This window comes from Nannobrachium achirus (assembly GCF_963921795.1).
Source record: "Nannobrachium achirus genome assembly, chromosome: 7".
Taxonomy (NCBI): domain Eukaryota; kingdom Metazoa; phylum Chordata; class Actinopteri; order Myctophiformes; family Myctophidae; genus Nannobrachium; species Nannobrachium achirus.
In genome coordinates this window covers 2540960-2558481 of record NC_137816.1, presented here as the reverse complement: position 1 = coordinate 2558481, position 17522 = coordinate 2540960, and the positions used below count along the sequence as shown (strand labels likewise).

General features: G+C 42.6%; 1 protein-coding gene across 1 annotated transcript in view; it reads right to left on the bottom strand.

Moving 5' to 3' along the window:
- The window catches only part of coro2ba (coronin, actin binding protein, 2Ba), an 87943-nt gene continuing 70421 nt past the window's right edge, over positions 1 to 17522 (bottom strand). The window contains exons 3-12 of the mRNA XM_080730698.1: positions 14704 to 14820; positions 13327 to 13476; positions 10720 to 10884; positions 7380 to 7496; positions 6711 to 6815; positions 5219 to 5315; positions 3137 to 3249; positions 2715 to 2805; positions 1035 to 1177; positions 1 to 370 (exon numbers count right to left, since the gene is read on the bottom strand). Of these exons, the coding sequence (XP_080586824.1) occupies positions 236 to 370; positions 1035 to 1177; positions 2715 to 2805; positions 3137 to 3249; positions 5219 to 5315; positions 6711 to 6815; positions 7380 to 7496; positions 10720 to 10884; positions 13327 to 13476; positions 14704 to 14820 (1233 nt within the window). The 3' untranslated portion in view covers positions 1 to 235. The remainder of the gene's footprint in view (positions 371 to 1034; positions 1178 to 2714; positions 2806 to 3136; positions 3250 to 5218; positions 5316 to 6710; positions 6816 to 7379; positions 7497 to 10719; positions 10885 to 13326; positions 13477 to 14703; positions 14821 to 17522) is intronic.

The window sequence follows — 17522 nt, the reverse complement described above, 5'->3', positions numbered from 1 at the left end:
ATCGTCTCGTCCGGTCAGGTCAATACTATGGCGGTGCTCCATCAACATTACTCAAACCTTCATTATCTACCGTCATCATTACCATTATTACATTATTCCAGTACTGGTATCAGTTGCCGTAACCTGATCCATCAGTTTATTAGAAGTGCAGAGCGTCCTGGGTAACAGGGATAACACGTCAGAAAAGAGGGGCTAGGGGGGAGCCGCCCATGGCAAAGTCCAGAGCGGTCAGAGGTCACACGTTGTCGGAGTTAACGTTCTTCAGGTTGTTGAGTTCTAGCTCCAGTTGACGAATTCGTACGTCCTTGGTGGTCAGCTCCTCTTTTAGACGCCGCAGTTCATCTTGCTGCCGGAAGAACATCCGCAGGAGCTGCACAACAACAATGCATGACACACACACACACACACACGATTCACTACATTACTCGTATTACTTCCTCGTCCTTTTCGGTCATCCATGTTACCCCCTCATCTTCACAACATACATGTGCAATACCCGTTGTATCAGTCTGTGATGTCTCCAAATATGGGCATTGTTTCAGCATGCAGCTGTTACCATGGTGGCGACACTGTTTAGTATCAGTGATGTCAGCATGCTCATCTCCAAATTTGGCCTTTGTTTCAGCAAGCGGCTGTTACCATGGTGGATGTCAGCATGCTCATCTCCAAATTTGGGCATTGTTTCAGCATGCGGCTGCCACCATGGTGGCGACACTATTTAGTATCAGTGATGATAGCATGCAGACAGATGACAGACGGCGGACATACATCATCTCCAAATGTGGGCATTGTTTCAGCATGCGGCTGTTACCATGGTGGCAACACTGTTTAGTATTTTGGGCATTATTTCAGCATGCGGCTGTTGGGCAGTGACACTGTTTAGTAACAGTGATGTCAGCATGCAGACAGGCGGTCAGGCGGACAGACATTCGGTAAATTAATAGTTAGATGTTACCCTCATTTGCACTTCTTTCTGTTTATCATGCATCATTATGTCACCCCCCCCCCCCCCCCCAATATTTCCATCCACGTACCTCATTTTCTGTCCTAGGTGGTACATTCTCCAGCAGGTCGATGCCGTTAACAACCACACTCTTTTTCTCCTTGAGAGCCGGGGCTTTGAACACTAACTGGTTGGGCCGGTTGTAGCCTTCCTTCAGGGACATCAACACTGGGTCTGATTGCACAAGGGCACATGCAGAAAACGCAAACATAATTAGGTACTCGGATTCAAAGAAATCTGTAATTGATCAAATAAAAATGTTAGCAATTACCTTTATGGAACAGCCTCAGTTGGCAGAAGAAACAAAATCTAGTGGTTCCAGCATGGCATATATGGTGTTATGTATTGTATACGGTATTGTGCACACACATTCGTCGATTAAGAAACCATTGTTTAACAGCTATGTTTCCCAACGTTCTTTAAATGAATATTGTGTGCGCTTCCACTGCGAATTAGTGTGTTTGTTTGTGTGCGTGCGTGCGTGCGTGCGTGCGTGCGTGCATGTGTGTGCGTGTGTCTGTGCGTGTGTCTGTGTGTGTATATCCACAACTTTCCAACATCCCATCGTGCATTGCGCAGAAGGCGTGCGGCAGCTTCCGGCGCCGCAGCCGAGTGTGATCTACAGTACAAGCTCACAGCGGTTGCATCTGCGACGCGACGTGAGCTTGTATGTCTGCTGTTAACCGGAAGTGTCCCGCAGATACTGCTACAGTAAATTCTCGCGGAAACAGGTGGATATATATATATATACTGTATATATATGTGCTGTTTTTGCTTTATTTAGATATGAGAGCAATGTAGCAATGGAGCTGAGAAATGGTCTCCACACTACAAGGAATGTCACTTTATGTGAAGACCTCTGTCTATTGCATCTGAGAATGTATTACAGAGGCACTCCAAGTGGGGTCTTCTTGAGGGGTTCCAGTAGCCAGGAGGAGTCTAGTTTACTAGGCTAGGGCAGGGGTTTTCAAAGTGGGTGACGGGGCACCCTGAGGTGCCGCGACGGCAGTCCAGGGGTGCCGCGAGATCATTTGATAATATTTGAAATTGATTTGGTCACTTGAAAAAATATTTAGTATCATTTCAAACTTGAAGTAAAAAGTTATTTTCAGTCAGTTCTAACCAAAATGGCTGTTATCTCAATGTTTTCCTCACAACATAATCACTAAAATATCGTCACTGTCGGGCAGAAACCTCGTATCTCCAAGTTTCAAATGTGTACGTCTTTTGGTAAAGCAAAACCCTGCTTCATCATACAAGACTGTCGCACAAGATGCGAGGCGTTGTGTGCTTGTAGATCTGCTGTTTTCACTAGTCTAGTACATTTTATAGATGATAAATACAAAACGAACGGTTTTGGACATACAAGGTATGCTATAAATATAAGGTGCTGGGAGTGAAAATTATAATGTAGGGGTGCCTCGGATTAAAAAAACATATTTATGGGGTGCCCTGAGACAAAAAAAGTTTGGGAACCGCTGGGCTAGGGTTCCAGGGTACCAAAGTGTTGGGGGAACCGTTTTACGCGTCTATCCCTTTTGTGCACATACAGTACATCAATATATGGGTCCTTTACATTAAAATATTTGAGAACAGGCTTATGGATTTTGTGTGTAACGGAATCCATTTGGGCCATTTGTGTATACAGTATGTGCAACCACATTCTTATGATCATGGACATGTGGCCAATAGTTTGCCAGAATAAGTTTACCTTTGTCAATGCCACTCAGCCATTCACTGGCCGTCAGGGCAGCTTCTGTTCCTGCTGTCATGGGGTAGATATCCTCTTGGTACGTGTCTGACTATAAACAACACACACACATGCACACGCACACACACACACACACACACACACACACACACACACACACACACACACACACACACACACACACACACACACACACACAAACACAAACAAACACACAGGTTGACACAATTCTCACATAAATCCTATTTATGTTTTGGTCAAAGCCTGCATTGATTCTATTTCAGCACTGGTTGTACAGTATTTTAGAAGGCCACATTAACTAGCTAAATGTGTTAAATTGCATGTGGTATAGTCCAGAAGGGATACATAATCACAAGGAAAATAGAATGATCAGTTTAATTCAATTCATGAAGCTTACTGACCCTCCTTGGTACAATCATTGAAATGGGCTCAATGAGGCCCTTGAGGGTGACCAGCTTGTAAAAGCGGAACACTTCACAGGCTGCCACATCCAGCCCATGCTTTGGCATCACACCTGGCAGGAAAGAAAAAAAGACTGAGTGAGCTTTCGTGGCATTTCATGCTGTAGCTGGGAAGGAATTCATAAAAAATAGTGCACTTGGTGACAAGTTTTGGATTTTTGGCATGGTTTTGGGTATATGGGCATAAGGTTTTCAAAAACCATTGCAAACATGTTGGGCTCGCCCCCTAGTGGTCTGTTTGCAATGAAATAATTGATGGAAGAGGCTTTCCAATGGATTCTGTAACTATTGGGTACACTAAATAACATGCTAAAAATCTCTGGAAAGACATCATTATCAAGATGCCACATATTCACCACCAATGTATAGGCATTTTAAGCTCCCGTGGACACCATCTTGAAAACAATGATGTACCGTATTCTCTCTCAGATGTCACTATTGACAACTGACAAAGGCATAGGGTGAAAGGCATATGATCAACAGAAGCTCTTTCTCCAGGCATAAATTCATCTTTTGCCCAATTTAGTTTAGTGGAATAACCATACCCATTCTAATAATAATACGCGCTTTTCTAAGTACCAGAAGACGCTTTACATGGAAGGGAGGAGAAAACAACATTATTAGGAAAAGAACACTAAGAAATAAGGAATACACAAAGGAATTACTCTTGTGAACATTATTAAAGTACAAGTATCTCACTATTGTCTTAATTTGGAATTTGAAAGAGAAATACATTGACGTCCATCCTAACACCCCTTTTCCCTGAGAGACGTCTATAGCAGGGGTTCCCAAACTTTTTCGTCTCAGGGCACCCCATAAATATTTTTTTTTTAAATCCGAGGCACCCCTACATTATAATTTTCACTCCCAGCACCTTATATTTATAGCATACCTTGTATGTCCAAAACCGTTCGTTTTGTATTTATCATCTATAAAATGTACTAGACTAGTGAAAACAGCAGATCTACAAGCAGTGTGCTTGCAGATCGGCTGTTTTCACTAGTTTTGTGCGACAGTCTTGTATGATGAAGCAGGGTTTTGCTTTACCAAAAGACGTACACATTTGAAACTTGGAGATACGAGGTTTCTGCCCGACAGTGACGATATTTTAGTGACTATGTTTTGAGGATAATAGCCATTTTGGTTAGAACTGACTGAAAATAACTTTTTACTTCAAGTTTGAAATGATACTAAATATTTTTTTCAAGTGTCCAAATAAATTCAAAACATTATCAAATGATCTCGCGGCACCCCTGGACTGCCGTCGCGGCACCAAAGGGTGCCCCGTCACCCACTTTGAAAACCCCTGCACTAAGGAATTACTCTTGTGAACATTATTCAAGTAGAAGTATCTCACTATCGTCTTAATTTGGAATTTGAAAGAAAAAGACATTGACATCCATCCTAACACCCCTTTTCCCTGAGAGACAGGTATCATGGCAGCCAGTTACTCCTGCTGTGTGTTCATTCCCTTGACATGGAAATCCCCATAGACTGCTAATGAGGTGATTATGATCACTGGGGCTGGAGCTAGGGGTGGGCGATATGGTGCTAATTATCGTTGAGACGATACAATGTCTCCACGATATGCCTTTTCAGAGATATCGTATATATCGTGATACAATTGAGGGAGCCTTGTAAAAAATCCTGTTTAATCGTTAATACAGAGATTCATTGCCGAATTCAATTTAAACCTGCATTTTGGTCTAAATCAGTAGTTCTCAAACTTTAAAATGTCAAGGTCTCCACTTAACTCTGACAGTATACAAATGAAACCAAATGCCATTTGGTTTCATTTGTATACTGTCAGAGTTACATATTTGTAAAGTTAAATTTAGACCTCCCAAAAGGAACCCAGAGAGTCTAGTTTGTGTAAAGTAACTTGAAAAATAACCATCAAAACCAACGTGAAAAAGAATTGTGATAAAATCGTGTATCGTGATACAGCTTGGGAAAATATCGTTATTTTGTATTCTTCCATATCGCCCACCCCTAGCTGGAGCTGATCTACAAACAACCTACCAAGCCCTTTCTGCGGCGCAGGAGACCTGAACTCCATCAGGTACTGCAGGTAGGGTTTCTCCGTTGTGATCTCGAAATAGCGAATGTTGCCGTCCCCCTGCCAAGTCACCAGAGTTAGACATGTTCCATTTCTACATACAGCAGAGGTCTCGTCATTTTTCCATCGTATTTTAATGACACAAATATCTAAATAGACACATTATACCAGTGTAGAATGAGAAAATGAAATCCTGTATGTTGATTTATTTACACTGTAAATACAAATCTCAGAAATATCAAGGAAAGATGCCATAAATTAGCTTCTATAATGTCAATAAACCAGTAAGGCTCCCTAATCGGGAGATAAGCGACCGTAGGTCACTTATCTCCACAAATAGGGCAAAAATGTGTTTTGCCAAAATCTTCCTGATCCATGTTGATGACATGAGTGTAGACATACTGTGTAGTGATTTTCGTGATTTTAGGGCAAAATCTGTATGGGGCAGTGTCCAAAAATGTGTTTTTAAAAATCGGCCTGGAGGTGGCGCTATATGGGACAGATTCATGTTGATGGGATGAGTGTAGACATACTGTGTACCGATTTGCGTGATTTTAGGGCGAAAATTGTAGGAGCAGTGTCCAAAAATGTGTTTTGCAAGAATCGGCCTCATGGTGGCGCTAGAAGAGGGCCATGTGAGAAATGAGGGGTGGGGTCTCCGCGCCGGCAAGGCGGACAAATAGGTACCGGCCCCGGCTGTCCCGGTCGTTCCTAGCCGGAGTTACGGCATTTTATGTGAGCTGCAGTGTAGGGGGTCCTCCACTGGGGGCGCCACCACTTTTGCATCCGTTCTGGAGCACCAGGAGTCGGTGGTCCCCGGGAATTCCCCGTGAGCAGCCCCGTTGGGGTGGTCATTTGGTCATGTTTGCGCATTTGGTCATTTTTTACATCTGGGGGTCCCCCAGGGACCTGGGGGTCCCTGGAGCTCCGGGGGTCCTTGGAGGTTGTAGTTTGGCAGCCAAGGAACGTGTGTGCAAAATTTGGCATGGATCGGGGCAACGGTTGCGGAGATATAAGCAGGGAAAAAGTGTGACGTGTGAGGTGTGACAGACAGACTGACAGACAGACGGAGGGACGGAGTTACACTTTGTGGTGGAACACATACTGTAACATTAAACCTACTAGAATGTTTAAGAAACTCAATGTCTAATACCTGTTATCGACTTATCAAGAGGACTACATCACTTAAAGCAATGGTTCTCAAAGTGGATTCCAGGGGCTCTCTAGGTTCCTTTAATTGACCCATACAAGTCTGTAACTCTGACAGTGTACAAATGGAACCAAATGGACCCGTTAGGGTCCATTTGTACACTGCCGGGTCCATTTGGTTCCATTTGTACACTGCCAGAGTTAAGGGAAGACATTGAAATGTAAAAGTTTGAGGACCACTGACTTAAAGGAAATAGACTGTCTAGATTTCATTCAAACAATGCATCAGTGAGGGCCAGAACTCACCTTGCCTGCCAGGTACAGCATGTGTGTGTCAGGATCATAAAATGGGAACAGCATTCCTGATAGGCCATCAATCTCCTCCTCCACAAGAGGCATGGATAAGTCCTCCTGGAGAAAGCAACACCCCCACACACACACACCCAAACACGCACGCGCACACCACACACACACACACCGTTTATACTCACTGTTTCCCAATCACTGGGTCAGACTCGAGACCCATTTGTGGGTTGTGGCCACATTTTGTTTTATTTCAGTACATTTGGTTTTTACATTTTATTATTTCAAAACGTTTTAAAAAAACATTCCCAAAAAAGCATGTTTTTTTCATGAATTAAAATAGAAAATTCAATGGCAATTCAATTTTGTCAGTAATTTCATGAAGAAATAAAAGAAAAATCTAAGAAATAATTTCTTAGATTTATGGAATTTCTTAGAAATTCCATAAATTAGAAAACTAATGTTTAAGAAGTAGTGAGAATAGCCGATCTACAAGCTCACAACGCGTCGCTTCGCACCACGTTGTGAGCTTGTACTTCGACTAGTTTGGGTCCCGGGCAAAAGTCTAATTTCTCTTTTGGGCTAAAAGGTTTGGGAACCACTGGTTTATACTACTGAAAACCTTTCAGGAATATTCAACTCTGCATGCATGGGAACGATCCAAACACGCACCTGATCCCAAAGCGCAATCTGTCGCGTGTTCCAGCGAGACACTCCTGAGGTCACCAGTCGCTTCATGTTGCCCATGAACACCACTCTGTTCACACGGTGGTTCTTGCAGTTAGCTTGCTGCCAGGGCAGGAGGAGACAAACAGAGAATGACTTGAATGAATTAACCCAACCCTACATGCTCAGTTGACTGGGGATCCCCAGGGCTCTATACCACCAGTGTTTCCCTTAGTCTGCTTGATTGATTCAATACTTTATTAAACAGAAATGCAAACAGCACGAGTCATTCACACAGTGTTGAAACATGAACTAGTTCAAGTTCAAAACTTCTAAAATGAACTAGTTCAGTTCATAGTTCATAATTCCACATTTTGAACCAAAGTTCCCCAAACTTAGTTATTTTTTGTTATCTTTTTTAACCATAACTTTTTTATACTTTTGGCTATTGAAATGTATTTTTTTTTTTAGACGTTGCTGCAAGCTATTATTTGTCAAAATATATAATATTGAGGTGCCCACAATATTTAGGTGCCCAGTCTTCCTGCACCCTCATTGTGAACGCAGAAGTTTCTAACCGTCGCGCACATCCTGGATGTTTCCGTGTTGGTTAAAATAGCTGATCTACAAGCTCACGTCGTCTCGTGGATGCGATGCATTGTGAGCTTGCAGATCAGCTATTTTCGGCATGCAACACGTCATTCGACGAAGTATAGTGAGGCTTTACTTGGGAGATTGACACAGCTGCAGACAGCACCGCTCACATATCAACGCTCACGAGGTCTGCGAGTCTGCAGCTGGGTGCTATTGGAGCATGTGAATGCAAAGAAAGACGAGAGACAGACGACCGCGAACCGTTGCACAAACAGGCCCGACGAGCTCCGTTCACGGACGTCAAAATGAATACGTTCGACAATAACGTTCATCAAGCGGAAACAAAGAACGCTCAGTTCGCGTTCGCCCCAAAATATGAACGTGTTCATGAACGATCGTTCATGAACGATCATTCATTGAACGCGTTCGGGTACAACACTGCATACACATTTGTCTAAAAGGATAACAAAACAAAAAAGTCCTTGCGATCTTGTGTCCATTGGGGTCCTACGTATTCAATTCATAAAACAGCTCACGACACATTGCAAAGTGTCGTGTTTTGACTTGTGAGCATGTAGATCTGCTATTTCTAACAAATGTTTATGAATAGAAATGCTTAGGGTTCATTCGTGTGGTTAATGGTGCAGATAGTTGCCACGTGTGATCCATTCGAGGTCACGTGGCATCGTTGCCAACTGGCATGGCTGGCACAGCGAGATAAGGAAAGTTCATGTTTTGACCTACTGCCTCACTGACTGACTGAACGTGCCTTGGCCCCTTCACAACCCCACACACAAACAGCACAAGGGGTGTGTCAGTTACAGTACGTCAACAAGCTTGTTTTTTACTTTTCATGACAGGCCATGCAAGGCCATGCAGAAACAAGGTGGGAACCAGGTGGTTTTAAATCCAGGCAGTAATAAAGCAATGACTGCTCCAGTCCATTCAACCACTTGAAGATCTCATAGAATGAGATCACTCTATTATCAATTCATATTACCTATTCAAGATTCAAGATTCAAGATTAATTTATTCTGTCCCGAGGGAAATTTGTCTTGGACATGCAGGCTGCTACATAACATACAACAGGACAAGACAGACAACGAATAGTGCACAACACACAGTGCTGACATACAGGTCAAGTGCATACATTACATTACATTACACTAATACCCCACTAACGGTTTAGCAGAGTAACGGATTTGGGAATGAATGAGTATTTGTATCTGTTCAGATGTCTTTTCTTGTTTTTAACTGGGACTCTATAATGTCTCTATAATGTCTGAGTGAAGGACATGAGAGGGGTCAGCAGTTATTCTCTTAGCTTTCTTAACTACACTTTCCTCAAATATTGCTTGAAGGGTGGGGTGCTCCCTCACACCCATCACCTTCTATGCAATCCGAGCATGCATTACATCAGAGAGGTCAGACAACATGGTCAGCCACAGTGCCTGTAGTTGTACTCTATACTGTATGCCAGGGTTCCCCAATTAGTTTTCCCCAAGGGCCGAATTATGTCTAGGGTACCAAGCCGAGGGCCACGACGTTGCAGGGGGCAACGGTGGCGTTACCTCTACTCCAGCGACAGTTCAGATATCGTCGTTGTCGGGTGAAAATCTTGTATGTCCAAAACCGTTTGTTTTGCATTTGTCATTTTAAAAATGATTTAAACTAGTGAAAACAGCCGATCTACAAGCACACAACGCCTCGCGGTGCGAGGCGTTGTGTGCTTGTAGATCTGCTGCTTTCACTACTTTTGTGCGATGGCCTTGTATGATTTGCAAAAGAACGTACACATTTGGAGATACAAGCTTTCCACCCGACAAAGACGATATACTAGTGTTGTTGCTGCTCTTATACCACCATTATTACTGGGGTTGGTGTGGACCAGACAGTAGCCCCCCGCGGGCCGCAAATGGCCCGCAGGCCGCCTATTGGGGAACCCTGCTGTATGCCTTGCTCAAGCCACTCACAGTGTGTGAGTTAGTAGGCATGTGGGAAGGTGGCTCCCACATCAGTGGTTCTCGCTAGATTCCTTTATGGTGGTCGAAATGGACCTTTACAAGTCTGTAAACAAATGGAACCAAATGGACCCTAACGGTTCCATTTGCTTCCATTTGTACACTGTCAAAGTTAAAGGGTTATTTCACTTTCAAAAAAACTTTTGGTAATTTTATCGTCTAATCAGGTTTTTATGAACACCCTGAACAGTTTTTAATTTTCTTGATTGAATATTTAGATATTTGATGTAAATGTTACCAGGCCCTCCAGGCCCAGGGCCTCTCCCCACACACACCCATTGTAACTTCTAACTTCATTTAAAGTTTAAACCATGAAAGATTCATTAAAACACCCATTATTTTTTCTGGTGACTCATACTACCCTCCTAATACGTGAGCAGGCCGTGTTTTTTCCATAACTTTTTTCATTTATTTTTAATAATTATGTTTTGTATTTAATTTTTTTCCATTTTCCTAAATAATTATTAAAAATAAATGAAAAAAGTTATGGGAAAAACACGGCCTGCGCACGTATTAGGAGGGTAGTATGAGTCATTAGAAAAAATAATGGGTGTTTTTAATGAATCTATCATGGTTAAAATGGAGTTTGAAGTTACGATGGGTGTGTATGTGGAGAGAAACCCTTCCACTGTAAGCTGTTGAAAGTGGAATATCCCTTTAAGGGGAGATGTCAAATGTCCACATTTGAGAACCACTGTTGTGGATGTAGGGTTGATACCTCACCGTCTCACCTGGAGAACCCTTCCAGAGCGCGGCTCAATGACACGCAGCGTCTTGTCCTTACAGCTGGTGGCCAGCAGGCTGCCGTCCGTGTTGAAGGACATGTTGAGGATAACGTCAGTGTGGCAGTCGATCATCTTCACCGGCTCGCCAATTTCCAGGTTCCAGATGAGAATCTGAAAGATTTAGGTGTGGGTTGATTTAATTGAGCTGTGTTACTAGATCCCATCGGATATTTCCAATGAACTCATTGCAGTAGATTTGGATATATTAACAACAAGGCTCTGTCGCAAACTATAAGGCTTATGATGTTGATATTTTTGCTCAACAATATAACCTTGTTATCTAATCTAGACATCTTACACTTTGTGAACCACACAAGCAAGTAATAGGTATAAAGAAAGCAGCTTCATAATTCATGATTGAGATATTAAAGTTGCAGATGGAGGGAATCCATTGCTAATTCAATCTAATTCTAATATAGTGTAACTGTATTGTTGCATTGACTGTCATATTGAATGAATGTCGTTGTAGCTGTATTGCTCAAATATTTATTTAATTATTTAATATTTAGAGTCACTCTGACTGGTGTGGTACACACAGTAAAGTCCTCAATGTATCCATTTGCAAATGGAACTGTTCATTTGCAAGCAAATGCAGAGTTTAATTAACATGAACAAATAATTATTTGTTTCATCGCCATGTTGGCTTGTGGCAGAAATTTTTGTAAAAAAAAAAAAAAATGTTTTATCATAGACAAAATGACCTGATATGGCGGTCCTTGCAAATAAAACATTTGAGAACATGTATGTGCCATACATTGTGTTCTTGTAAATCAGTGTCATACATATTCGGAAGAAACCCTGGAGACTTGACATACAGTAGTTGGGAGTTGATCAAAATAGAACATTACAATGGTGTTTAAAACTGAAAATCAACTAGAAGAGGGCCATGTGAGAAATGAGTGGGTGGAGGATGTGGTTTGGCAGCCAAGGAGTGTGTGTGCAAAGTTTGGCATGGATAGGGGCAACGGTGGCGGAGATATGAGTAGGGCCAGGGCCCCTGATTCAGCCCGGGAAAAAGAGTTGTAGAGGCCCTCATTGCGCGCTATAGAGAGAGATCTCTCTATAGCGCTGCTGCTACTCAAAGATTTGCCATTTCAGATCATGACAAGTGAAAAGCCAGTGAGCCAATTACATGAGTTATATTTCGTTGTTGTCGGGTGGAAACCTTGTATGTCCAAAACCGTTTGTTTTGTATTTATCATTTTAAAAATGATTTAAAACAGCCGATATACAAGCACACAACGCCTCGCACCGCGAGGCGTTGTGTGCTTGTAGATCTGCTGTTTTCACTACTTTTGTGCAACAGTCCGGGAGCCAAATGGTGATTTTTGGCTGAACGTGGAATCGGCTGATAAAGTTTTTTTCTCAACTGATTCTTGTAGCTTGGGGTCACCTCTTAAGGATTCAAGACGATGACCAGTGATATCCATTGAGCATTTTTTATTATTAACCCTTAATGCCTGAAACACAAGAAATCCACACAGGAGGAAAATACCCAGAAAAAGATTTTTTTCTGGGTATTTAAGGAGGATCTGAGGGGTCCAACTAGGGGTTTGTCATGATGCTGAATCCATTGCAGGCATTTGTTTTGCACAAAAAACATTCCGTGGGCTAGAAATGGCCTCAGAAAACAATACACGTATGGGTGAGTATTCATGTTAGTCTGAGGCCTTAGGGTTTTTTTTCTCGTGCTAATCAGTCTAAAAGTGCAAAATTTTGCACAGATGTAGCTCAGGGCATGCTCTAATGATTTAGCTAGGGTGCCCGAGTCTGCGACATTTGGGGTCGCCACAGCGGCCAAATCAAGTTGGGCTCCCATCGACTTTAGTGATGAAAAGTGATGAGTCAGAGTTTTGTGGGTGCTGTGGTGACCCCGAAGGTCGCCGACTCGGGCGCCCTAGCTAAATCATTAGAGCATGCCCTGAGCTACATCTGTGCAAAATTTTGCACTTTTAGACTGATTAGCACGAGAAAAAAAACCCTAAGGCCTCCGACTAACATGAATACTCACCCATACGTGTATTGTTTTCTGAGGCCATTTCTAGCCCACGGAATGTTTTTTGTGCAAAACAAATGCCTGCAATGGATTCAGCATCATGACAAACCCCTAGTTAGACCCCTCAGATCCTCCTTAAATACCCAGAAAAAAAATATTGTTCTGGGTATTTTCCTCCGGGGTTGATTTCTTGTGTTTCAGGCATTAAGGAGTTAATAATAAAAAATGCTCAATGGATATCACTGGTCATCATCTTGAATCCTTAAGAGGTGACCCCAAGCTACAAGAATCAGTTGAGAAAAAAACTTTATCAGCCGATTCCACGTTCACCCCCACGGCTCCCGGACTAAAAATTACAAATTTGAAACTTGGAGATACAAGGTTTCTGCCCAACAGTGACGATTTACTTTGTTGGCCGCCCAGCCCCCAAAATGGAACGAAGGCCGACATTTTATTTTCATTTTTGACAGACAGACAGACTGACTTAACAGACAGAATTTGCCACAGATAAGTATACGTCTGTGTCACGGACTCATATTGATGACCCCTGTGTTCACCTTGTAGTCGTATCCAGCGCTGAAGAGGATGCCGCTGCTGGTGGGATGCCACTCGATGAGGCCCACACGCCGGCTGTGGCCGTACAGCTCCATCAGTGCTTCTGTCATGCTCCGCCTCAGACCTCCCTCTGGGATCTCCCATATTCGTACCTGATACAAGCACACGCACGCACACACACACACACACACACACACACACACACACACACACACACACACACACACACACAGGCGCACCCCCGCACGCATACACAGAGTATATCGTTGGTGGAAACCTTGTATGTCCAAAACCATTCGTTTTGTATTTATCATTTTTAAAATGATTTAAAATAGTGAAAATAGGGTTGTGTGCTTGTAGATCTGCTATTTTCACAATAGTCTTGTATGATGAAGCAGGACTTTACTTTATGAAAGAAAACGTACAAACTTTGAGATACGAGGTTTCTGCCCGACAGTGACGATATACAGAGTACAGAGTATGTACAGTTGTAATGTCTTAGTAGGCTATGATTGATTCTATGATTGATGCACTCTGAAGGCAGCATCAGAATGACTTTTATTTTTTTCCTACTTTGTTTATTGGGATTTTACAGAAGCATATCGTCGTTGTCGGGTGGAAACCTCGTATCTCCAAGTTTCAAATTTGTACGTTCTTTCGTACAGCCCTGCTTTCGTAAAGCCCTGCTTCATCATACAAGGCCCTCGCACAAAAGTAGTGAAAACAGCCGATCTACAAGCACACAACGCCTCGCGGTGCGAGGCGTTGTGTGCTTGTAGATCGGCTGTTTTCACTAGTTTAAATCATTTCTAAAATGATAAATGCAACGGTTTTGGACATACAAGGTTTTCACCCGACAACGATGATATAAACAACCGACATACAGCCTTACTTTTCAGAATGACAGAAAAAAAGAAGGGGGAAAAAAAGCACTTGCTACCAATGTGAACACACAGCATTAGGATTAGGCTGGATTGGGATTACAGATATGGGTAGAGTCTCTGTATTATTGGAGATTATCCTTCAACAAGTGAACATACTCTGTAGGACATCAGGCTTTATTACAGTTACTGGAGTTATGGAATCATGCATTGGGCACAGAAATGAAATGGAAATCTAACTGGAGAATATCTAGTGATCTTTAATATTCATATAAATGTGTGAGTAAAACAAATACATTTCCGTTTATTGTTTTGATGTGATTTCCTGTGGGAGGTGGTGCACTGCTCACTTTACCAATATCGAGGGCTTATGCCATTCGCAGCCTGTATAACTCTTAATGCAACATAATAAATAGGCATTTTAATCTCTACCCCAGGAGAATTTTACACAACCTACTACTATGATACAGACATTAGGGAATGGTGTTCGCCTTTTACCGAAGAATCTTCAGAGCAGGACGCTATGATGTTTTCAAAAAAGGGATTCCACTTGATGTCCAACACATTGCCTTGGTGGCCACACACTTTGGGGTGGTGAGGGTCTATGCGGCCAGACTGGAAGAGAATTAAATACAAAACATTGCATAAATGTACCATTAGTATTCATTTAAGAGCTTCACTGATGGTGGAGTGATCTTTGTTCTGAACATGAAATGCCTTTTTTAAGAAGAAGAAAGGTTTTATAAACCATACAATGTTGATTGCACATTGTTATTGTAATGACCCAAAATATCCACAGTGGGGCACTGGTCTATAAGACCATAAGGCTTGGCTGAGACCTTTTACTATCAGTCATAGTCATGAATGTTTGATGTCTCCTTTGTCCTTCAATCTGCTGCCCTATTTCTTATTTCCTCTGAGATTTGGCTAAGAGCTTCAGGTCATCATGCCTGAGTGAAAACAAAGGTTGGTGTTTATATATCGTCACTGTCGGGCAGAAACCTCGTATCTCCAAGCTTCAAATGTGTACATGTCATCGCAAAGCAAAGCCCTGCTTCATCGTACAAGGCCGTCGCACAAAAGTAGTGAAAGCAGCAGATCTACAAGCACACAACGCCTCGCGGTGCGAGGCGTTGTGTGCTTGTAGATCGGCTGTTTTCACTAGTTTGAATCATTTTTAAAAGGATAAATGCAAAACGAACGGTTTTGGACATAACAAGGTTTCCACCCGACAACGACGATATACTGTATGTACATGTAGGCCTAACAATGTTTTCCTCTGTGAAACCTACTGTACATCTAGCTGATCTAAACGGTAAATGGTGCATTTAAATATAACGCCTTTATCCAAGGCACTTTACAATGATTGTACATTCACCCATTCACACACATTAATACACCGATGGCAAAGGAAACCTAGCCTCACGTAGCCAGACGAATCTGCCAAAGTGCCAAGTGATGTTGTCTGGCTATGCGAAGCTATGGAAACCATGCAAGGCACCGACCTGCTCATCGGGAGCATGTAGGGGTTCAGTGTCTTGCTCAGGGCATTCGACAATAACTCTGGGGGAGCCCGAGATCGAACTGTTCGGCCGATTTGCCTCCTGAGCCACTGCTGGGCGAGGAGGCCCCACATAGGCTACATATCTACAGTATACCTAGACTTTATCTATAAAGCCCCCTTTCGACTGCAGCTTTAGCACCACACCACACTACACCACACCACACCGCACCACATAAAAATATCTACATTTTCCATTACACAAATGTATTGTACCCCTATCGGTAAGAAACAAATTGACCATTTTAACTGTGATTATAATACAATATAATGGATTATAACTGTGATTATAATACACTATAAAGTATTAATGTATTACTATGATAATTATAATAACCAATAATAGATTATAATAGTGGTTATAACACAATAGAATCTATTATTATGTATTACAACTAATATCCTGCTGGTCTAAATAAAAAGTCAGTGAGTGATCAGTCATTGGCCCTGTTTGGCATAGCTCAGACCTACTCTAGATTGGATACTTTTTGGTACCGCGTTTAGTACCACTTTAACACCACTCTACCCAGGTCCTTGTAGTGGAAAACCTGGCACAAGTGGGCGGTGTGGTGTGGAATGGTGCGGTGTTGGGCCTGTGGAAAAGGGGTGTTTCTCTCACTGTTGCTCAGATTAGAAGCAATACAAGTCTTGTTGTATTGCATGATGAAAACAGTTGCAACTTCCTTAGCCATAGATGATGCAGAGAGAGCTTTGTACTGCTGCTGAAGACCAGTGGAAAATAGCTGATCTACAAGCTCAGTGAGCTTGCAGATCGGCTATTTTCACAATATTTACTGTATCTGTGGAACCGAGTTGAATGCCTCAACTCCTACAATTCCAAGTGCTTATCAGGGTAGGGGGGTCCCAGTTCAAATATGATTATTTTGGGGGATCACAGCCTGACAAGGTTGAGAACCACTGCTGTAGACAACCAGAGCCTGGTCATTGTCCTATGATGTCATTTGGCAACTACTACACAACAGCAGTGTCACAAGCTGTGACACTTAACTGTAAAACAGGGCTGGAACACCGTCGCTTATCACACATGGCGCCAGGGGCGTCAATTGGGTATGGCAGGGGTATGCAGCTGCCATACCCTGGGTCCAGGGGGGAAAATAAAAGTTACTTTTAAACATAAATCCGTGGATGTCTCTTTGTGCTGGTTATCATGTTGTTAAATTACAGTACAATAACTCCAAATGCAAAATTTAACAAATTCTCCACACTTGTATTCTCTCCATCTTGACAAAATGGTATATTCCCAGGTTCCGCAGGTCAGCTGCACAGGTGCAATGCATTATTGTTAATTGTGGCACGTTTACTAACATGTCAAGTTTAGCTGCACTTGAACAACCGTTCCAGGCTGCCATATCCAGCCCAAGAAGCCGCAGAAGCGGGGGGAAAAAATAACACGTATCATGCCTGTTGCTAAGGTATGGCAACATGACTGGTGTCTTGCATGCGCGCCTTCGCGCGCGTGCAAGACACCAGTCATGTTGCCATACCTTAGCTTTTTCTGAACTGACGCCACTGCATGGCGCGCACGCACACGCACACACAACCATTCTATTCTATTCTCTTACTGGCATATTACTGTCTGCCACAGTGTTTAGCTGCACTGCATGGAATCAGGCTTCATTGTCTTTTTACAACATGTCATTTCCTGAAGCTGTGACACAGATTGCAATACACAGATGTACTGGCCAGGAATCTCCTGTTTATGCTCCATGATTGCAACAAACAATGGAGTGGCCAA